Raw genomic sequence first — 25,330 nt, 5'->3', positions numbered from 1 at the left:
CTTTGCATACGAATCGGCGACAAAGGAAAGGAAAGGATAGTGCTTTCCTCTGAAAACGAGCCATAGCTCTTGTTTAAAAAAATTCCTCTTGCAACGAGGATCCGATGCAAACATGAGAAACAACTCAGCAATGAAAACACCAAGGCTTTTATGACAGCTTATTCCCCTTGAAATACAACGCGCTACGTTAAAACGAGGTTACATAGACACGGAAGAGTTCAACATCTATATCCTATCTTTAAACATGCTGCTCGATCAACCGTATTAATGCGACGCGAGTATGTATCGATTAGAATATTTTATTTCGGTGAAAATGCGAGGTAGTAAATTATACTTTATTTTAAGAGTCGATGACAAATCTTTGCGAACGGTGTAACATGGTAATTATTAAAATTTAAGTTAGAAAAATATGTGCACTATATATAACAAGCAAAAATGTCTAAAGTTAGAATATTTTGGGAGTATAATAAAATAAACCTCTATTCAGTTTTGTTCGTAGATACATAAATTAATTATGCATAAATATCCTTTGGTTTAATTATTCCAACTAATTAAACACAGAATCGAATACAATTATCCATCGTGAAGAATTGCAATATCCTTTATAAGGAGGGAAAAGTGTTCCATTTGCCATCTCAACTCCCAGCAATTTATTTATCTACGGCCCGCGCATTTTATCTTTCATTCAGACTTTCAAATATAATCAACTAGTGACACTTTTCAATAAATCCAATTTCAATCCTTTTTTCATAGATTCGCCTCCATAGCCATTTAAAACGACACTACGATATTACACCTCTTTTCGCTGTTTCGCACACGTTAGTAGTGCGATTATATTAGGTTGCCCGAAAAGTTTCTTTCGTTTCGATAATGGGTGAACAACAATTTCTGTTTTATATTATTTCATTGAATTAGGTATGATCCATTTCGTTCTATTTCTATTATTATGTTCGTTCATAATTCAATAAACTAATATAAAAGAAAAAAAATTGTATGTCTATTATTTCCTTATAAAACGAAAGAAACTTTTCGGACAATCTAATATAATAAAACAAAATACACAGATCTCTGGACAAAAGAATTCCTCCAACAACCCTATCACCGTAAAACATCTCCAACATCGATTCTTCCCTCTAAAATCATCCAACAAACTCTCTAAACCCGAACAAATTTCCCACGCGAAAATTCCCTCCTGGATTCAGCTGTCGGGATCGAAGATTAAATTCGCGCCAATTATCAACTCTCCATTAATTCCAGCAATGACAGAGAGACGGCAGTAGGGACTAGGCTCCCACTAAAGAGGAAGCACTATCGGGTTCGTGGAGGCTGTTTCCCCAGGTCTATTTTCTTTCATTTCACGGGGTCAGAGCATCCTTAATGCGAGGCGGACGAGACGGAAGCGGAGGAACAAAGGGGGTATCGACGATATCGAGGTGGGAAAGCAAGTCCTCTTTACAAGCGGAAGACCGAAGAAACGACCAGGCTCTCTCCCTACTGGCTGCATCGGCAACGACTCTTTCTGAATCCCACTCTCCCTGTCCCTTCGCCCTCGCCACCTCGAAGTTGTCGCAAATCCCTTTCGGACGGAGAGACTGTCCTCCGCTCTTTCTATGTACAGGGTGTCCCAGGAGGAAATCGAATAACTTTGTTAGAATGTTTGGTAGGTTATTCTGGATGAAAAAAGTCAGAGTAGACTATATGAATCTTAGTCCATTTAACTTTAGTTCATTTCAACAAATAAATAATTTCTATATATATATATATATATAACTGGAACAGAGAAATAGAGGAAAATTCTTATCTTTCTTTGCTTGTACATATTAAAAGTGTTCAAAGTGACATTTTCTCGTTTCATATTTGTTTTGCATATAAATTTTGTTTTTTAAATTTATCCAGCCATAATCGTCTAATAATATCAAATTAGAGGCAACAGCGTTGCTTCTATCTTTTTCTTCTTTTGTACTTCACACTTTTATTATAATCTTTTAAGAAAGCTTCAAATGACTCGTATTTATACGTATAACACTCGTTTATACGTGCAAAATATATCTATTGTCATAGTTTGGCCGTTAAATCCTGGGACACTCTGTATATATATTATATATATATTTTTCTCTCTTTATGTATACAGTATATATGTAGCCTGGCTCCCGAAGAAGAGCTCTCGAAGAGAATACCTCTCGAGGTATAAGCGCTTCCTTTCGTCTTTCCTCATTTCAAGCGGCACCGTCGCCGTTCGAACACGGGAAAAGGACTACGTGGATTTACTTCGATAACAGAGATACGCCGTAGAACTTACAATGGCGCGTCCGCTCGCTCGGCAAGAAAGGGTTGAACAGGCATGAGAGAGAAGGGTGGCAAGGCTATGCTCGCTGGACCGAGTCTGGAAACGCAGCTTTCTCCTCGCAGGAGAATAAGAATTTCCGGAGATGTTGCGCTCCTCTTTTTTTTAGATTTCAATTAAGCGACTCTGGAGCGTTTTTCTTTCAATAGGAGAGAAAAGAGTTGTCGTTGGATTTGCCTGTTGGCGTGATTAACGTTATAGGTTGCGTTGGAGCGGCTCGTGTTATCTGAGAATTTGATATTCACTGGTTGCTTTTCTTCTCTTTTTTTGTCTGGTGTACGGATTTTTGAACGGTTGAGCGTGCGAAAAGTTTTCTAATTACAAAATTGTTCAATTGTTTGCTAAAAGAATGTCAGTATCGTGCAGTTCAAATCAAAGTTATAGCTCGATGAGAAAGCTTTTAACCCCTGGCTTATAATATCGAGCCATACTTGTGACAGAGATTATAATTCCGATTGAATGAGGGCAGTTTATATTCTCTTTCGTAACAAAGTTTACTTTCAACTCTAACTTTAGCTTCCATTCTTCAAACTGGAGATTATTAGATACAAATTGTATAGAATATTTTGATATTCCGCCATCTGACAGCGTCGCGCTCACTTAAGTTGCTACTCAAGAAATCATAAGCCAAGAGCTTAATAGCGACTTAACCTGCTCGGTAAATTCTGTTACTATAGCTTATTATAATAAACTGTAGATGTATAGAAAACTAAAAGCAATTCTTTTAAATTAATTAATGAAAATTGATAATTTTCAACACTGTATACATCTTTACATCCTTTTAGCGTATTTAAGTATCCGATAAAGTTACAAATATCTCCAATCTATTAATTCGATTACGACGTTAATATCATAAATGTAATTCTACAATGACAATAAATAAAATTTGCATGCAGATAAATTCCACGAAACACCATTATAAAAATTCTCTTGAATATTTCAAGTAATAAAACGATGTATCCCAGTTTCAAAGTTTCATATAACTTTATCGTGTGTATGTGTGTGAATTAAAATATTTCGCAAACTCTTCTCGCCAAAGGGTACACACACGAACAGTTTATACTGGAGGAAATCAAAAATGTGCAAAATAGAGAACAATTGCAGTTGCGAAGCTGGCAGCGAAGGAAGGAAAGCCCGTCGACGATGTTCTTTTATATTTCCTTTTACCCGTTTAATTACTGCAGCATGGAACAACGAATTCTATACAAATTCTATGTAGCGTCCACGAAATAAGAGGCTTTCAAGGGATAACAGGAAACAGGTTAAGTACACGGAGATTCTTTCTTTCCTCTTCAGTGTACTGTTGCCTAAAGTCGAACAGCAAACGCCTGTTTGGAATGTTTTTGATAATAGGAGCACGCAAATCACGGGAGAACCGTAACGCTTAGTACAAACAGAAAACAAACGAGAGAACGAGGAAATTGTTGCTCGTGACCTATGATAAGTATAAAGAATCTATGTTTTCTGCGTCTACTTTTTGGTAAAATTGAGTCAAGGCAGAAAAAGATTCTGTCACGTGTTAAATGTAACAGAAATGGAATTTTCTGATCTTCTTAAATATTTCGTATACATTTAGATAGTTGTATTTTTTTAAAAGAGATCTTAACTTTGTAGATTTTTTTTCAAATTAAAAAATATTTTTGTGTACTTTGAAATATTAACGAGAAGTCTAGTATTATTAAAATTATAATGAATAAAATCAAAGATATCGTATTGGAGAATTACTGTATTTAATGTATTTTCATTGAAATGATTGTATTTACTTAATTCCCTTTTGAATTTAATTCTATAGAGAAATGCATGGACTAGCCACGTTTCAATGAAAATAGATTAAAATATCGAATATTAAGATTAAAACAAGAAAATGAAAAATAAAATCATACATTAATTACAAATTGTTACAACGATTCATAAGTAAAAATAATTGATTGCATTAATTTGCAGGAAATATTGGTATCTGCTGTTTAGTCTAATAAAAGATCCCAAACGAAGTAGATTTAGTTCGAGAACAATAGCCCGCCGGTATGAAATGGAAAATTAATTGAGAAAGAAAGATGTTTTCATCCTTTTTCTTGTGAAAAATTTCCCGATAGCTCTACGAACGCGTTACGTGATCTAAAACCCGCTCTTTCCCCTATTATATAATGATGAGAGGAGAACAAAAAAGGAAGTTGAAGGGCTAGATAACAGAAAGTACCAGCAAAAAGTGTAATTCGATGCTTATTAGTTCGTGCAAATGGAATTAAATTACGCTCGATCATGGGAGCATTACTTTTATTTCCTGATCAGCCGTCAAACTTCCTCTGAACGATGAGAGCTCTAATCACGTTTGGTCTGAGGGTGCCTATCTCCGCACTTTTCCTGTTGTCAGTAATTCGAGGCTCGTCTAAACGTCACAAAACATTTCAATGACAAGGAAAACTATAGACAATCTCCTATTTCTGCTTTTTCTATCGAATCGATCTCGAGTTCTTTTTTTCTCGATTTTTCTTTCCTTTTCAATTAGAACATCGAACGCTATGAAATGAAAATCAAGATATTTATATGCCTACAAATATTCAACAATGACAAAATTGTTGTATCTTCCCAATTTAGATAATAGTCTTTACGTTTTGGGATTTACTTACTGTTTATGTGTCTATATTCGTGTATGTTATTATTTAAGACAAAAGTTCAAAGAATTCTGACATTAATCATGTTAAATGGTGTCATCCCACTTGATTATATTGTATTATTGACTACGAAATATTAACAAAATGAAATTGGAAAAAAGAATAATTGTGCGCCTCAGTCTGATGACTGAGAATACAATTACATATGATGTAGTAAGCGACAGAAAATTGAACGTATTCGATTGCCATTAGAATAATTTATCAGAATGTTTAAATTGTTGTTAATTAATATTAATATCTTTACTTAACGATAGTACACCTACATACAGCGAGCAGAATTTTACGAAGATACAAAAGAAAGAAATAACAAGGATTCTTGCACGCGAGAAAAACACGAGGGACAACAGGCAAGCTTCCTTTTGCCTTCGATTAATTAGTTGATTTTCTTTATGCAATGGGAGTTTCTTACCAGACCCGCGCTTCAAGAAAATTCTTTGCTAAATACTTGAAAGGCAAGAGACTTCAAAGAAGTATTTCATTCACGACAATTGCAATATTACATCCAACCGGTTGAAATATTACGTAAAAAGCAGGCAGGACGTAATTTTTTTCTCTTCACTGAACCTAGGAAAATTTTCAGCTCGATGAGCACGAATTAAACTTCACGCTGAACTCGCGGGACAAGAATCTCCAAGTGCAATTATACTTAATTTTCATACGTAATAAACTGTACGGCATGGAAAAAAAGAGAAGGAAAATGTTTATTTTAATAACAAACAATTTCTACTTTCTTTTTGCTTGTAACAATTTAATGAGAGACATCCACAGTGAAACAGGAATTTTTGTTGTGAATTATAAAAACTTTAATTTGACAAGAAATAAAAATGTGTTAAGTAACAACCACTAAAATATGAAATCTCTCCAGCAATTCTATTCTTCGTATTACTAACATTACTTTTTTCCAAACGAAACATTTCTCCTAATGGAACATTCAAACGATATTCTACTTTTATTTAAAAATTCAAACAAAATCTTCCGAATTTTCAACATTATCAATACTTAAAAATTCGACATAAATTCGCACAATAAATTTGCCTCGCTGTCAAAATATCTTGATAATTTTTTATCGAATTTTTATGAACACGCGATACAGATTAATAATTTTATTGCCGATTACTCCACTTGCGAACCGTATCGACAGGCTCAATGCAAATTTTATCGATCCCGAATACGAATCATCGAGGATCTTATTTTTTTGCCATTCGAAAAGCAATACGTTGGTTACCGGCAAGGTTAAAAGGATTCGTAGGGAGGGAAAACACAATTCTTTACGATTCCGTACGTACAGAGTTAGGTACTTAAGTCCCTCATCTCTGCGAGATATCCGAGGTTAAAAGGATTTCAATAAAAACAGGAAACAGGCCAAGGACTTTTTCGCTGATCGGATAAAGTCGTCCACATCGTTTACTCGAATCCCGGCATATGCTTTCTTGAAAACGAGTTTCCAAGTAACCGACCAGGAAATTTTATGGACGCAAGCCAAATGGAATGCCCGCATGGGCCAATGTTTTTTGCCGAGCTATTCTTGCCATCGTGTGCAACTTGTTAGGATTGATAAAAAAAAAAATCGTTGAATTTTGGAATCGTGGCTCCTTTGATAGTTTGGAACTGACGAATGAGTTGTTCCAAGTGGAAGTCGATGATCGATAAGCTTAACTTCGTTACGATCTTTGAGTCTACGTATCGAATTCCTCGTATTCAAAGAAACAGATTACATGAATTGAAAGTAGTATAAAGTAAGATAACTCACACGATCCAACTGCCAAACTTTAAGATATTCCATGCAAAGGTAGTAACATATTTGAAGAAAATTCTTCGATTCAAAATCGATAAGAGGGAATTTTCTGTTGAATTTTCATGCCAAAAGCAAGCGTACAGTTGATTGCAAGATAATTGATCTTGAATCTCAGGCCACGGAAGAAACTCGAAAAAGGAACAATCAGCGAGACGACACCTTTGAACAAAGCAACAACAAGAAAGAGGGGGGAAAAATTCTGGGAACCATGGACGAAACGAAAGTAATTCTAAGGGCTGTTCGTCAGCTCGTATTGAACTGAGTGTTGAGCGACCCTATCGAATAAAATACGTACATAAAACGAAGGCGACACAGTGGAAAGGTCGAGGAAAAGAAAAATACGGTCTACTCGAAGTGGATCCAGCGCACGTAGCACAGACGGAATCAAGCACAAAAGAGGATTGTGCCGATTTCGACGAGAGTACAAAGATAAACTTTCGTACGTTCCGGTTATAAAGGATTCTTATTAAATATCTGATAATTGAAATTACTACGAAAATCATCAATACTTCTTTGTCCTGATGTTTCATTTAGTATTACTAATTTACTTAGCATTTAGAATTTATATCATGAGCCTGAAAACTTCATACGGCGTCGTATGTAATAAAACGTTTGTCTTTAAAACACGTTCTCTTTCTCGACTTTTTCGAGGCAATCCTATTTTAAAACAATTGACAAGGAAATCCTAAAATGTATAAAAGAATTAGTTCAATGAACTTGCTACAACTAAAATGCTATACGAATCAATCAGGATTATCTTAATAGCAAAATTAATCTGCGTAATATCAACAGCAAAGTTCCCTTAAGAACAAACAACTCGTATCCAAAGAAATTCACAACGAGGTTTCGATCAAACAGACAAAAACGAATGATTAAATATCCTAAATACGAGAAGCAACATTTCCATGACGTATCAATAAGTTTTCGACAAAGTATTCAACGAATCGCTAGTAATACTGCAAAGCCGAATTGAACGTCACAGAGAGAGAGAGAGAGAGAGAGAAAGGGCATGAGATGCTGAGGAAAAAGGAAAACTTACCGAAGGGAAACGTGGACGAAGATACGTGGCGAATCTCGAATGAGAAGGAAGAAGAACCGTTGAGAAAGTAGAAGAAACAGAGGGAAGATTTGTAGATCCGTCTACGCAAAAGGTAATACAAGTCTAACTCCTTCCGACCAACCAACAAGTCTGACCAAGGCTAGCAACCGTTGCTGCTACTATTGATTCCCCTTTATTTCTTTTTTCGTTCTCGAAAAGAATAGAATCTTCAATTCTCGCGATCCTGCGATTCTCCAAAGTCTTTCTCTTTTCACGCCATTGCCCACGTTCCACGCCTTTCGACTGCTCGCAACTTTGACTCACGATCAGTGAAGAATAATCATTTCGAAATGTTTCTTTGATTCGAACGATGCAAGAGAACGTATTGAATTCGACCTTTTGAATTTTATTCTGCGATATAGCGAAGAGCTAAAAATTAAGAAACGCAGAAGTTTGGAAAATCGAGATTAAATAATTCAAGGATTCAGAGATTCGGAATTTCGAAAATGCAAAGATCAAGATATTTAGAAACATAAAAATCCAACGATTCTAAAATTCTAAAATTGCAACGTTAAAAAATTCAAAAATATAAAATAACTACTCCATCGTGTGCATGTGTAAACGATAAGAGGCAACATCGATTCACCAAGTTGCCGAACCTTTTTACCGCAGTTCAAATCAGCATTCAACTAGCACCAATCGCAAGCAGCGTGGCTCGGAACAAAAGGCGAGCTTTCCTCTTGAAATCCGGCCTAGAGAGCAAGCTGCACTCCAGTCGTGGCCCACTCGTGCGTTGCCTCGAATCGCATATCAGAAACAATCCTCTCGTCGAGTGTACAAAGCACCAAAACAGCTATTCCATAATATTATGTAATGCACAAGCCTTAGGAAGCCTCATTCTCTACCAGAATAGCGTCTATTCGTTGAGAGGCTTTGGCGGACGTACACGAAAAGCTTCGGTTTTTAGATAGAAGCGTTTTGTTCAAAGACTCATTGAGGATTCACTATCGATGAAAGGAGAAAAGAAGCAAAGTTTTACTTCCTTTTGAGAATCGAAAAAAAGATATAAACAAAAAATACTGATTTTGCGCTATAGGGAAATCTGCTCCAATGACCTTGATACACGTACGTATATCGTAGAAATGATGATCCTAACAATGAGTAACTTTCAGAAGGTTTTAGTTATCGCTCATTGTTTATTAGGAAGCTTAAAAAATGTGTATTAAAAAATAGAGTTCTTATTTTATAAATATTTCAATTCGCTATACTATAATTCCACTGTAATTCTACGATGTTACTGATCGACATTGTTTCTTCGTAAATCCTGTGTTATTTATACCCCAAACTTAAACTATACAGTGTTATAAATCTGCATCGTACAAACAAAATATTTTTCTAAAGAAGAATTACAGATATGTCAACACATCGTTGTGAAAGATTAAAATATAAAATTACCCCGAAACTTCTTTTTTTTTTTATTAATTTTATCACGACGAACGATTGAACTGGAAGAGATGGCACAAGTGTTGGTTAATTGACGCGGAAAAGGGGCGAATGGTGTGCATCTATACTCACAAGTGGTCCTGCCGCTTGAACGCCTTGCCGCACATCGTGCACACGTATTTCCTCTCATCGCTGTGCGTCAGCTTGTGCTTCGTGAGCGCCGATGCGTTGTTGAACACCTTCCCGCAGACCTGCAGACAGAAACCGTGCTACGTGTCAGCGCGTCTTTGTGCTGATGCTCCATCCCTGACAATCGGCTTAATTGGCTATTTACGCTTTCAAGGTTACACGATTTTTCGCCCTTACGTACTAAATATATGCTTACGAAGTATTCGAACATATTTTATCGATATATTATGAGTATTAAACAAAACATATTGAAATTTCATTCATGCCACGCGTTAATTTTTTCTAATTGCAGATTTCTTCTGAATTTTACCAATTTAATCATTGCAGTCGTGTCTCATCACGGGGCTAATAAAATTACAAAAATTTGGATATTTTGGCACCACATGTATGTGAAATCCTATTTAATTAAAATCAATTGATGTATAATGTATTATAAATCAGATATAATATGAATTATATAGAACGTTTTATATATATATATATATATATACCAAGTCAAAGTAGTGAAATCTTAAATTTCCGTTGAAATTTTTTTCGCACGTATTTACGTGAAAAATCAAACTGACTTTTAATAAAATGACTTTTCACGAGCCATTCGACCATCGTTGACAAACAGGGAAAATGTAATTTCAGTAAACCTATATTTGGCCATTAGCATTACGCGGAACACGTTTTCAGAACCGTCTAACATTTGACACATGTTACTGCCAAACGTGCGAATGTGCTTGACGTAGACAGCGCTGCTATATGCCCGCGTACACACATTTCCTAGCATCCATTAATGACTGCGTTCTAAAAATACACCCGGTTTCCTGTGTTTTTTACGCTACAAAACAAATATACACAGTCGCGCTTCTATTTCCCCCCGTTTTCCACCGGACAACCTTTGCTTGAAACATTACAAAAATATTTGAACGTAAAACGTATAAAACAGACCTTAGCGACAACAATTTAAACGAAAATACTTGTGTATATTCAAAGCTCATTTCGATAATATAGAATTTCTACAATATTAATCGATGGATTAATTCAGTTATTAAACTGCAAATATGTTACTATAAATTTATCTTTTCACGAACGAGTTACGAATGAGTAAATAGAAATTTGTTTCGTCAATTGAACGCTATACTAATTTTACTCTCTTGAACGTTATGTCTTTTAAATATTCCACAAACGTATAATTATCCGTGGTGTAATAATCAAAAAATTATTAAAAAATCAATCAAGTGATGCAAACGTTACCAAACCATAAGACAACATTAATTTTTGCCATTTATAAATCTTTCTAAGGGATTTCTATTCAATAATCCAAAACATAATTCTGGCCATAGCTGGAAAGCATAACTTAATCCAAATTATATATTCTACAAATAAATTTGCGATCTTTTATAAATAATTTTACAATCTCCGCCACATTTCACCTAAAATTTCGCATTGATTTCTTCGTACAAATTCCATATCTACTTTAATCTCGACAATTAAAGTTCTGGTATCATTTTCCTATCTATTCGTTTCTCGCGAAAAGAATTGTATCTTATTTTTTTAACGCCTCATTCAACTCTTCGTTTCAACCTTTGAATTACACGAAACTATCTCGATTTAGCTAACGAATTCTATCGAAACGAGAGAAAATTTCGGTCTAACGAGTATCACGAACGGCGATCGACGTCGAATCAAGTGTAACGACTTCCAATCGAGACTGCCGCGCTTTTAATACACGGTAATCGCGGCGCGTATCGCGCGAATGTTAGCAATTCCGCGCGGGCCGTCGCGCGTTTCGAACGGTTCATTACGGACACGTGAAACGGAACGAGGTTGGACACGATTTTCAATTACCACGCGTAGCCGTCGTAAAGCCAGGCCGGACGCGCTTTACGACGGACATTAGAACGTCGATAAAGATACCATTGCGCGGCGTTTCCACGTTCGCGTTTAGCATGCGTCAGGGTGGTCTGACTCTGCCTGTACGTTATTGCGATCTCCTTTTCATTCAAACGAATCACGATCCATTTCAGTAGCTGGAATTTCTTTGGTTACGTCGTCTATGGTTTAACGTACAGTGGGGCCTCTCATAGCTAAACTAATAGGGTGGCAAAAATATTCGCAAAACAGAACAATCTTTTCTCTGATATGAAATTTCATTTGTTCAAATAGCGATCGAGGAAATTGTCAGTTAACTTTTTACCGCCAAACTACATACATCTTTGACGCGAGAAGATGGCTATATCTTCGCTATTTTCATTTGCTATTCATTTATTTTCGTTTAGGCTATTAGAGAGAGAAAAAATCATGTGTTATTAGCAGACAGCCTGTTCGCATAAGAGAATACTCGGAGAGTAAAACGTTCGGATATTAATAGACTCATGGTATAAATTTCAAATATCACAGTTCTTCGAATATAACGAAAAGAAAAGAAAAAGAAACACAGAAATCGACAAATTTGATTGCGCCATTATTAGTGAATAAATCATAGTGTACATGCCACATGGTAAGTAGTTCGGAAGAGTTCAATACATAAATAGATTTTTTTCATTACAATTCATTCATACACAGTAGAATAGACGAAGCATCAAAATCAATAAGAATTTTCTACAAACATCTTTAATTCATAACAAAGTTACAAAATAGAAGTCTGGAGAGAGAGAGAGAGAGAGAGAGAGAGAGAGAGAGAGACAGAGAGTAGTTAAATCATCTCTTATCTTATGTATGTTTTTAAGCAGAAAAGTTCTTCGAAGTCGAATTCATGCTCTGTGAAGGAAGATAAGGCGAAACCCTGTTCTACACAATTCTCAATTAATGTGAGACGTCGGCACAACATTTCACGTGTTAACAGCAGGAAGGCCGAAGACACGGTCGAGGGTGTTAGACATGGTATGCCTGTTAAGTATGTAGAATTGGGTTTATTTCTCGGGCAGGGGAGTGTACTATTACAACAACTATTTCAGGAAGCCAAAGGCCGAAGGCTTGCGCGCATAGGCGCTGTTTCATTTGAAAGACCCGCAAGCCGGGTATTGGCGTCGAATTTACCGTCAAACATTGTGCCAAATTCCCTGACTTGAATTCGTCCAGGAACGAATGGCTTTTCTGATAAAATCTCAATGAAACTCTCCCGCTACTTTTCACCTTTACTTTCTATTCAGTGTTGCGTTCGACAAGGTTTCCTCGAGATATATTGGAAATTGTGGGCTAGTGTTAAATTGCTATTTAGAGATAGTAAAATAAGTCGCATTTTGTTGAGTGATATTTCAGTAAGCTAATATTAAGCTTATTGTTATGAATAAACTACGGATGCTTATGCAATTATGTAAAATTGAAAAGTAGAGGAATCTACAAAATGCAAATATATATAGAATATCGAAAGTACAGTGTTCGAGATATTTAATAGTAAGCGAAACAAATTATTTCCAAGAGTCTGTATTTATGTAAAAAAATATGTAATGCAAAGTGTGTACAATATGAGTTTACATAAACATCCATGGTTTAGTTTATGAGTTTATTAAGATTAATATAAATATCGTGGTATTGCATTTATACCGATAATTTTGGGTAAAATAAATTACGACACGTCTTATTTTTGTTATTTATCGTATCACGTTGATGTTGTTAATATCCAGTTTTTCTTCATTAATAGAAGTTACACGGCTTCTACATTCAAAAGTGACGTAGTGAAAGAGATACTGAAAAAGCCTCTCTTATAAGGAACAGAAAGCAAATATGTACAAAATAAAAACGCAGAAATGTTTATGAATATAAGTATAAATGAATCTGCAGGAATATTTATGTCAGCTTATCCAGGAGAATATGTGAAACACGAGCTTACAGAGAGATTTGTATTAAGAAAAACTAGCACACATAATTATATCGTAATTATACTATCAAAAGAGCAACTGTGCTATTTGCATTTTGTACAACATTTCATCGCTACGATAACGACGCCTAAAACATCGAGTTAGAAGTCAGATTTATTTATTATACTCACAATTATCCTCAACATTTTGATACTTAAGCTACTAAACCTTTTAACTTTTAACAATGGATGGAAAATACATCAAGTTTTATGGAAAAAAAACTAAATGTATACTAAATATGTATCTATATGATAAACAACGTTTTTCAGAACAGTATTTTGATGTAAATATTTTTCAAGAAAATTCCACAGTCAAATTTAATGAAAAGAGAATTTGATAATACGTGACTACTCGACAAGATACTAGCTGGCAAAGTTATCGTCATATGGAAAAACGTTTTTCCTGAAGAAGTAAAAGATGTTTCCCTATCGGTCTCCACGATTCACTGTACATATATTAGCCTGTATTTCTAGCAGCTTTTATTTCTATTTCAAGCCAAAAGTCTAAACATTCCTCGTACGAATTTACGTCGCATAAAACTTCATCAAACTTCTATTTACCGCATTTCAATAGCAACTAATATATTTCCAAATTGCCGAATAGCCATCCTCCGCGCGAACTTCGATTCGTTACCTCGAATCGTAAAATCCCAGGGAACAAACTCGACTTTCGATTCCGCCCATTTACTCTTCTCGTCCCTCTGGAAATCTACACGCATCAAAAACTCGTAACGCATCGGAAATCCACCGACACACCGGGTTCGGAATTCGCATCGTTAAGTCGAAATTAATTTCCAATGCAGCTGCGGCCAGCACGTGGCGACGGATCCACGATTCTCGGCTCCATTATCGGAAAACTTCTTTCCACTTTTCGTTTCGCCGTTATTTTCATCGGTTCGATCGAGCCTCTGGCTTCGACGACGACGACGACGACGACGAACGCGAATAAGTCGCGCACTCGACTCGTCCGTAGAAATTTCCCTCGCCTTCCAATCGAACCACCAACTTTCTTCCTTCTTCCTTCGATCCATGCCCGGAAACTTCCGTTTTCCTAATGGAACGAGAAGAAAGGATAAACTGTCGACTCAGCGATCGCTGATACTTGAGCCGTGAAATTTACTGGTTTTCTGTGGACGATCGTACGGGAAGACGGCTGCTAGAATTTCGATACTTCCAGGAAATATGTATCCTATGTGGCTTATGAATTCTTCCTCTTTTTCTCTTGTCTCTTCTTTTTCTATCGTCATTCATCATCCAAGGTGTTCTTTCGAAAGAAAGATACGAGGCATCCATCATCTTTACTGGGCTTTGGCGCTTTGATCGAATATCAGGTGATTTCTATTAACCATTTGAATCTTACTCGGTTTCTTTTGTTTTCAGCTTGCTGTTCCCTTTGGGTCAATGATTTTAGTATTCGATATATTTATATCTTATTATCTTTTCTTTATATTACACTGTTCATCCACAAAGTATTTCAGAGTCTACTAAAAATGATCTCTCAAGTTAATATTGAGAAATTTTTTACATTCCATGCGGAACACTGTGTGTAATATCTTCATATAACCACATATCACGTAGGACACGTGAAAGATCCATAAATGAAAACTCGCACGCTATCTTTTAATGAAATTCATGAAGAATCATAGTTCAAGGCTGGTTATTAAGGTCACTAATTTAAATAAACCGCCGTTACGCGCATAAAATGCAACCTCTTATCAAAAAGAGAAGTTTATTATTCGAGATAAAACAAAACTATGTTTCCTCGCGGAAGATATACAACGCCCTCTCTAACCCTCTCCCTCGCATTCTTTCTCTATCTTTTGCACTTAATGCAACTACGTCAGTAGAATCCAGGTTAATCGAAAGACAAGTTAACCATACAATTCGTTGTATCGGGCTTTTAATCTTAATTAAACTACTGCTTGTCAGATCTTTTCTATCGTAATTAAAAAAAGCTAAATTCTGTCAGATATCGTATTCTTCTTCTTTTCTTGGCGGGACCTCTTTTACTCGATCTGCATACGTACAGGAAATTACTATAACATTCATGACCTACTTATTGCGAGGAAATTCCCTTGCAAATATTTCTCTCTATTTTCCAATTGGTAAGCTTGAAACTTTTGCTTGTACCAAGGCGACGAGAGAAATCAGTTCCTGTTACAATTGCCTAAACTGGTATAGTTGATATAGTTGAGAAAAAATTGAATAGTGTTATATACAACCACGAAATCTTGTTTATAATGTATTGTATATATCATTACATTAACTTCAAACCAGATAATAATTCTTAAATAGTTCCCTAACCATTTCTGAAGATACCTTCATCTTCTGTGAGTGACTTGATAATTATAAATAATATATCTAGAACCCAACAACAACAGCACATAACCAAAAACAGTTTCCTAAAAAACATTTTAAAACGTCCTACTAACTACACATACCATCAAGCTCTCGCTAGCGATTTTCAAACTGAGGTACGCGTAAGTTGCACGAGAATCTTCAGCGAAGATAGATCGACGAATCCTACGGAAAGGGAGGAGCTCGAGAAAATCATACTGCCGGTTCCTAAGCAGAAAATCTAATTTACGTAGCCGAACTCGTAAGGTGCTGCGGATCCACGGACTTGAATACATGGGAGTTTCAATTTACGAAGCAAAAGGACCGCTAGGCCCGAAGAGAGGACCATCTAGAGAGGCTGACGAAGAGACGGATACGAGATGAAAAAGAACGGAGACGTTTGAACGGGCCTCGACACCGGCTGGTCGTTCCACCCCTTAACCATCATCTTCGTGCCAAAACCCGTATCTTCCAGTCCCGCTAACGGTCCTTCCTCAAGAGTTAAACAAACATCATTACTCCTGGCCTTTCTCGATCCCTCTGCCGCCACCAGCAGACACGCCACTCGGCTTTCTGCCACCCCCGCTCTGCCCGGCAACGTATCAACGTGCACGTCTGCAGCAGCAGGCTCCTCGTGTCCGCGCTGCCAAACCCGCCAATGTACACCGAGCAACGCCGCTCCTGAATACGTAATCCGCCGCTGGTAACATTGATACTTCGTTAGGGATGAAGCTTCATGGCTGCTACTGGGAAAGGAAGCTGGAAGGAGAGAGTCGATGGATGGAGTTAGACGATGGCAGGAGAAACGGCGATTCGTGGTCTGAGAGGCATATCGTCGGTTGGTCGATTCTGTTAACGTTTGTTTTCGCCATTCACGCTGTTACGCCACGCTGCTAAATGAGGAGACGACCTACTTCGAGGATTTTTTGGGATTTATTATAAGCGTCGAAGAGATTAGTTAAGTAGGATTCATTTGTGACGATTTTGTTTAGGATTCTCGATGTTTTATTGCTAACGAGGATTAAGATGATCGTTGATACGCGCGTAAAAAATACGTGGTTATAAATAGTATCTGAATATCAGTGTATTTGTTACAGTATTTATATAGGAATTAATCAGACTCAAGTGAATTAAATATCGTATCATTCGTTGGTACTTTCATGTCCTTCCATCAGCATTTTAAACAAACCAATACAAATGAAAATAAACAAACGAACACAGGATTCTCAGACAATCCTCCAGTCTATCTACCCTAACCAATCTCGTCTGTCCACATGCTCAGCCCTCTACTCCATAGAACTTCCTAAAACCAACCACAAAAAAGGGAACAAACCTGAAAAAAAACAACAGTGCAGCTTGAAACATCGACACATTCCCGCATTAGAGTTTACCTCGTTAATCCTCCCCTGGTTCGAAGGCAGCTGGTTGATTCGAGCTTAAAACGCGTCCACGGTACTATCCGGTTAACGTTTGTTCTGGCTAACCACATTCGTCTCGACGAGGTTGCCTCAAAGCAGGGCGGTCTGCGAGGACGCTAGATGGAGGATGAAGGGTTGGGCAATGCAATTTGTTGCAGGCGGAATCCTTTAAAGAAGTGCATCTTATTACCAGCAGCCAGCAGGCAGACGAGAAACTCGCGCCCCCGTAAATAATGAGCGAGCCAACGTCGACGAGGTGAACTCGTCGTTGGCTGCTGTGTCGTTGCTGGGACACAAAAGTGAACCACGCCACGACTTCGTAGTCCTGGGATATTATTCGCAAGTAGGAGCTTTGGGGGCACGAACGGAATACGTCGCGAGGAAAAGGAGACGACGAGCGTCGCGACGCTACTTGAAGCCCCTTCATTGTAAGCGAACGACAATCGCGCCGAGTCACTCGCTCGAGCTCCAGCCCCGTTTTGAGTTCGTTTTCAATGGGGAATTATGGAATTACCGGTGCGGGAATGCGAGCCCCTGTCGCTTCGAGGGATTTCTTGTCTTGACGAAGGGTTTATGGTATTCGTACGGAAGATAGAGGTTGGTGATTTTGTTTTAGTTGAGAGTTTTGGCAGAGTGAGGAGGAGTATTTGTTGCGAGTGTATCTGCTAACGATGATGTAGGGATAGAATGTAGGGTAGAGGAGCAGAATAGAATCGCGTATTTGCCGCGATGGTAGGAAGATAGAATCTCTTAATTGCCAAGATATTTTTAGCTAATTCAAAATAAAAGACGGCGAACTAAAGTACAGCCTCGTAATCGAATTTCTTACTCGCACGCCTTCGCTAATCCCAAGTTTGGCACGTGTCATTTGTCAATGACAGATGTCGAGCGAATGTATTTTTCCAGAGAAAAATTATAAGTCACACCGATGCGAGAAATTTTGATCATTCAGTATCGCGAAACGTCTAAATTATTTGAAGGTTAACGTTCGTATCAAAATACTTACATTTTCCGCTATAATTTATTTCACTTTATCTCAAAATTCCTATCCTCAGTTCCTTCGAATTACATTTCCTCCGCTCAAAGAACCTCTTTACCACCCAGAAGTATACCCATTGAATAAAACCTTTCCAAGTATCGTTCAACCCCCTTCTCCTGCTACCTCTCGAACTCTCTGAACCATAAACACAGCTGCGCCAACTACGAAAATACCGCGTAGTCGGACGCACATAATCATCTCCATAAATCCCGATGAACCACTTCATCGATCAGCCGAAGTGTTTCTCCACCCATCTTGCCGGGGTTGCAGGCGGATCTTTGCAAGTGTTCTCGGTGGAAGCCACGTAACGTCGAGCGGGCCGTACAACCGGGTAACCTCCTAGTCAATTAATTAACTTAACGACCTGCACGGTCCGCGCAACGGCACGCTTTAACGTCCCATAACTCGGGAAACGGATCGGCCGTGCTCTCTGAAAGAGGTGCGCGCTTATCGGGTCCGATCGTTGGCGAGTACGTTGTATGCCAACTTCGAAGAGTTTCGATTCCGTGTGCTCGAATCGCGAGAGGATAATCGGAAGACGAGGTCAACGACTCTCAAAACCCTTCTACGAAGTTATCGGATTCAGGACTCACTGTGTAAGCGTGTTGTGTGTATCGATGTGAGAGTCTGCGAGAGTGGTGAATCCACGAGAGAAAAGAGGGAAATGCTCGACGAAAACGAGACACAGAGGAGAACGAAGAGAGGTCGAACTTGGTAGAGGAGAAGGAATGCCATCAGATTTCGCTCGGTTCAATCGGTTTACCCCCATTGTGCTCGGTGTTCCTCGCTTTCAGATTACCGTGAATCGACCACCGACGCGCGTACACACACGTGTACGTATGACCGACAGGTTTGGTATCCTGCTGCTCCTTGAAAGGATCGATGCAATCGCTCGAATTATCTTGGGCGTTCCTCCTGCTTGTGATCTTCGCGCATTCCGTTCGAGGATCCGTTACATTGTTCTGCGACAATGGACACGCGGCTACGTCACTATGAGAATTTATACGCTTCCCTATGTCCCAGGCACCGGCAATTGCATGGCCAGCTACGCTCGCGTATACGTGCATTTGCATTGTTTCACAATTTAACTTGGGAAGTTAATTTTTCATCGTTCTTTTCTGAAAATTAAGTTACCGTCCAACGCAGGGTCAAAAAAGTTTTTGCTAAGTAGGATGAGTAGCTTATATTGTAAATGTGCAGTGGAGACAATATAAAGGTGTCAAGGCTAACATTTGTCAAGGTCTACGCTTGACGTATAATTGTCAGCCGCTTTTTGAAGGATACAACCTGCTTCTTTTATCTACTTCTTAATGCTATATTTAATAACAGTAATGCTTCTCTTGCAAAATCAGAATCGTTTCACATGAAAGATATATTTCGTTACGAACATAAATTCTCTTAGCAACTTAGATCGAAAAAGTTCACAAAATCCACGTATTTCGGTTTGTTATCTTGTGCAAATATGAAACTCTAATCGATTAATTCTTTTCTCGATAATCTGAATCAATTATCGTGAAAAGAAAACAGCAGATGTGCTAATACTTAAATTTTTCTCAAAGTAAAAGTAATTTTTCTCAAACTCAACAAGATCGGACATATTTTTCCAAAAATTACGAAGAGGCTTATTAAAAGTATCTGTGTATTTGAAAAATACAACTTTCAAGACTAGCAAACCGATAAAATCGAGGAGATCGAAGACGAAGAGGTTCGAATGGCTGTCTGAAAATGAGCCGTCAATTAAAAGTATGAAACGGTGAACGACGAGTTGCCGATAATTCACGAATCGATTCGCCAAGGTTTTCACGATCCCCGCGCAACCTGTAACTATTAATTTCCTGTAAAATTACGGCACGGTCGTCGTTTGGAAGCGAGAGAAGCACGAGCTAGGAGCCACTTCTGCTCCAGGTTCGCCTTCTCCTTCTCCTTTGTGGATCCTTCGTGCCAATATCCGAGCCATAATCGAGCGGTGGAGGATCAGCTTAATTCGTCGCTAACTCGATACATCGACGGGGCTTGTCAACAAGTCGGCCAAGTCATCATTTAATTATGTAACAAGGCGACCCGTAATTCACGGCCCTTCGGTTCTCAGCTATCCAAGTTGCTAATACAAAACGAAGATGCCACTTTGAGGCCAGAGGATGAGACTAGCTACAGAGATTCGAATTATCTTCAGCTTTGGCCGGAAAGTTGTATTTAGAATAAAAAAAGAGAAGTTGAAAACGCCAAGGGAAATTAGTATATACATTCCTTAGCTTTCAATTTTTGTAATTTTTATTCCAGTTAATCGCTCAATACTAAGTTAGCACAGTACTTAACGTATAACACGATATGTTGTACAGAAATGATCGTAATTAAAGTCATACGAACTTTGTAATTTTAATGATTTCAGCAAAGTTTCTTTCAATTGCGGGATTTAACAGAATTTCCTTTCTTATTATCCTTCTTAAGAGTATATTCATTTCATACTTTAAAAACAATTACCGAAGAACAATGTGCTGTTATTTTCAACAAAGCATCAAAAAGGTCGCTCGTCCTTCTCTCAACTCAAAAACTTCCGTATAATTATTCTTCTCACTGAAAACAATCATTTCTGCCGATTTAATAACGAATCGGAATAATCCAGCCGATCTTTCAGGTATTCAACAACATTCAACGTTTCTCCATTCTTATTTTTCTCTTAAAATTACAATGTCTCGTTCTATCGAACAGCTTGCTAAAAAGTGTCAACGTTCGGTCTGTGTATTCGCTAAAAGCAGAGCAGAAAGAGGAGGAACGAAGCGAAAGAAGAGAATAACAGCAACGTGACGTAACTTAAACGGGGTGCGCGAAGACAAAGAAAAGAAAAAACAGTCGCGCTTCCTTAAATGGTCCTTGACGTAACTACGCTGCTCGGTTACGCGAACGAAGAGATATTGCGTTCGTGTGTTATACTCGACGAGGCGGCGTGTTCCCCCTGGCTGCTCGAGGATCGCATCGCCTGAATATTCAACAGCCTTTCCGAGTTACACACTATCCACCGTTGTTTGTGTAATGTAGCCTGCCTGTGTATGTGTGTACACGTGTGCGACGACCAGTTTGGCCGCTGCAAGCTCGCCTGCATAAACAGTCCGGCATCGATAGAAGCGTGGCTTTCGCGTCTCGGTCGTTTCATACCAATCTGGGTCACGCGTGCACGCAAAAACGCACACGTGCCGCGAGTATCTAGCAACTATACCTATATGCGACTATGATCGAACGGACTAGCTGGGAGGCAGACGAAATTTCAGGGAATTTTGGAGAATTTCGATGAGATTCATGGGTGAGACGAGATAATTCGAAAACGTTATTACGGGGAAACTTTAAGACAATCGGGTTGTAAATAAATGTTTATCCCCTCAATGTGCAAAGTTTTCTTTTGGTTTGTCAATGGAAAATAATTAACTCCTGTCGAAGCAAAATTGCACTCTTGAATTAGTAGAAGAAGTTTTTATTTATATCAAGGACTGTTTCGAAAGTTTTACTTAAAAAATGATTACAGTACGACTTTATACAAATATTATGGAACTCGATGTGAGATTTAATTTTGTCGTAGACTCGTCTGTTTCATTCGTTGGAAGTATCAGGATGTGTTTAAAATTTCAAGCGATTAGCAATTTCAAGAGTCTCGTTTAGAATATTCAAATATTGATCTGGATATCGTTATGACTTTCAACTACTTCGACATTTATCTTTGTTAGATTAAATGTATTGCAATAACGTGCAATGTTGTAGAAATCTATATAACGTTATGAAAATTACTATACACGTAGAGTGAATTAAACAGAGATTGAAAGGGCACAATTTTCAAATGTTCTTGTGAGAAACCGCAGCATGCGTATTTTGCTCGACAAACGGACTTCCTCTAAGAAACGACGTTTAATTAATACGAATTCGAATTCTCGCTTTGACATGGCCCTTGCAAATATCTTCAAAGAGATGAAATTAAATGTACCGACTGAACTGGATGTGTTCGAAAATCAGTTTACGTTATTCGCGTCGTACGCAACGCGTGTGTTTAATTATTAATGTTCAGGAGATTCACCGCGATATAAATTAACAGAGAATGTTACGGACGTAGTCGTTTCTACATTTATTCTAGAGCCGTCTGTACCTGAGCGAAACGTTTGAGCATTTAACCGGTTATATGCAAACAGACTTAACTGAATTATTATATTCCCAATTACTCTTGGTTTAAGTTAGATGGTACAAAATTGTCGAGATACCGATGCTTAATTTCTATCAAACACAGTTTACATTCTTTGAGACAAATCTCATAAAGCAGAAATTTACAAATTTGATAATATAACAAAGAGAAGATATTAATTAAGATTCTTTTATCATATAATATTATCGTGTAATTTTCTTATGTTTATAGTTATTAAATTGATATATTTAAAATTATAATCAAATGAATATAACTATTACAATCACGTGATAAGTTTATGAAAATTTCGCTATTAAATAGTTTGTAAGTAAATAAATAAATATAGCAAAAATAACATTAGTTTGAAATATCGGAATATACAAATCAATAATAGGAGTCATTTTTACTTTTCATATCGATTGGGGCTAAAAGTAATAGATAGAACTGAATTGCAGATTGAGAGGTTTCGCTCCAATATTTCTCTTGACTTTGTTCACAAATTGGGGATAGGAATTAAATCGAACACGGCTAACGAAGCGGATAGTACTGAAATGGCCTTGAACTTTTGGCCTAATTCGGTTGTTACACAGATACGCTTCCGCTAAGCTGCGTTAGGTCCGCAAAATACAAGAACATAAACCAGCAATTAGTCAACGATGGAATAATAATTATTCACAGTTTATCGTTCTATCATAATCGACTAAGTTACACCGATTCATTATACTAAATCATATGTATAAAAAGTTGTTCCTTTTTTGTAAAAAGAATACAATGAATTTAAAATCTCAAACGAACGATGAAAAATTAAGAATCAAACATCAGAAAATCGAAGTTCAAAGTGTAAAATTGCTAGTTTAAAGTCCTGAATGGATTAAAAATGTCGTATTTGAAGCTAGAAATTCAAAATTAAAATGTCCGAACGATATCATATAGTTTGAAATGCCCTTTTTTTAACTTTCCACAGTTAATTAAAGTTAATTGTAATCAACTATATTCTCTACTCGTTTCAAGTTTACGATCGCGAATCGTGTTGAAATCCAAACCTTTGAGTTTCGATATCTGCGATTGCTACACTCCGGAAAAAATCGAACAAATGTTATACGTACAGAACACGCGAGACATAAGCAAAAAGGAAAGAATTTTCTCCAAGAAATATAGGTACGCGGAAACTAAAACCGCAGAAAAAAGAAACGAGACGAAAAAAAGATTGTAACATCATAGAACGCAGGAGCACGCGAATCGTAAACGAAAAAACGAAAAGCAGAATGCCTAGGGAAACAAGAGCGATAAAAAGTAAAGTACATGTGGAACAATAGCCGAGTAAAAACATGAAACGAGAGAATAAAAGGAAACCGGTTCGCTAAGCTGGCGTAGATTTTGTGGACTTGCGGTTTCGCGAGCACACTTCGTTGGCTATCGATCGACGTTCTAATTCGATCGTCTGCATGTCGCTAATGAACTGTTCTTTCGTTTTCCGCGATTTCATTGAAAATTCTCTTTGCAGTCAGGCTCCCGACGAGTTAATAAAATTGTCAAACGAACGTCACCGGGGACGCTGATCGGGCCGACCGGCGATTCACCTCTGACGTTAAAGCATGTTTCGAGTTCTCGCTCCTCTTATCTCGACGTTCCGCGTGAATCCAACTATGGAACGACTTCTTTTATATTTCAAACGTTGAAAGAATACTGTAATCACGAGCTTGGCTTTGAAAGACTGGGAATTCGATTTTTAATCGAAAGAAAATTGTTCGTGATAACGTGTTAGTAAGTCAAATGATCTATCGCACAGAATTTTAATTGCAAGTATTCGACTGACACGTTTATTCCGCTTTTGCTTTGTGACTTTTGTTTGTAGCTAATCTTGGGATTCTATAAGCAATGAAATAGCTTACCTTTAGAGTATTTTTTAAAGTAAAATTATAAAATCTGGATAATATATTTTTTTAATAAAATTGTCATTAAAGAAAAGCTAATATTAGTCGATGATTCTCTGAGTTTCTTCATATACGAAATACGAAAGCACCGATACATAATTCTTTCGTTGAATTATGCAAAAAGTCATAGCATATACGCTCCCAGTATTAATTTTTAGTTATTTTTAACTACATTTAAAATGTGATGAACTATTTATATGTATATTCAGAAACCAGACTAACCAATCCCATAAATAGAAGAGAGGAAGTAAGCCACCTTCTTGTAGACATTATTGTTCGAAATTCACTTTAGGTTTTACCATTATTACGCTAGTTTTGTTACGATAAATGAACTGAAGGAAGTAAGCCAAGTCAAGATTCTTGATAATTGAACATCGACCTTGTACTTGTCTGATGAAATTGAGAAACTTATTGAAAGAGGAATTGCAGCAGTTCAGCTTTCGAAAGACTCGTATATCGAACTAAAACAACTGAATGATAAAGATATGCAATGTTTAAAAAATAACAACTCTTCTACCTGGCATTGCTGTGGTCCCTGTCGGTTGGGCGACGAAGCCTTCGGTCTTGCTTTCTTCACTCCCAACTTTCCAGGTTCACCAGCTCCAGGTCTCGATTCCTCGCTGCTCCCTGAAACCAAAGAACAGATCTATGAGCTGCTAACTTCCTTTCACCGATATACGTATATCTCGATGAATCAAAATATACCCCCCATTGAAAATCGCACGATGATCACGCGTATAAGAAATCTTTCTTCCTGTTCTTGTTGATGGACGACGAAACCATTACTTACACATCGAGCCGATGTTTCGAGATTCCCGATCGAAAATTTCTTGCGACACCTCGCGAGAGATTTCGCTCTTACACGCGCGTCAGTTTCTTCGTACGATCGAGAACGTTCGATAGAACCGAGCGGGTGTTTCTTCGAAGCTTCGACTTATCGAAGATTGATTGCCTGTCGCGTCTCTTTTTGCGATCAGTAGACAAGATATACTTAATGGCCGATTGGCCCGTCACCACCGATCGATTCCACCACGAAGAAACGATCTAGAGTATCGATTGGCTACGAGTAAAAAATGTCTGACTTGTTTCAGATATAGTGATTCTTTTTTGA

At 37.6% G+C, this 25,330-nt stretch overlaps 1 protein-coding gene across 8 annotated transcripts in view; it reads right to left on the bottom strand.

Annotated features, from left to right (window-relative positions):
• Positions 1-25,330, bottom strand: part of LOC138186276 (zinc finger protein 541) — a 589,272-nt gene that overhangs the window by 134,514 nt on the left and 429,428 nt on the right. For all 8 annotated transcript variants that reach the window (XM_069125955.1, XM_069125954.1, XM_069125953.1 and 5 more), the window contains 2 exons: positions 24,737-24,846; positions 9,426-9,544 (listed from right to left, as the gene is read on the bottom strand). In XM_069125955.1, coding sequence (XP_068982056.1) covers positions 9,426-9,544; positions 24,737-24,846 — 229 coding nt within the window. The remainder of the gene's footprint in view (positions 1-9,425; positions 9,545-24,736; positions 24,847-25,330) is intronic.

This window comes from Bombus flavifrons, chromosome 13, assembly GCF_040668555.2.
Source record: "Bombus flavifrons isolate JBK064 chromosome 13, iyBomFlav1_principal, whole genome shotgun sequence".
Lineage (NCBI taxonomy): Eukaryota > Metazoa > Arthropoda > Insecta > Hymenoptera > Apidae > Bombus > Bombus flavifrons.
The sequence above is the reverse complement of the archived record's forward strand: the minus strand, read 5'-3'. Positions and strand labels throughout refer to the sequence as shown.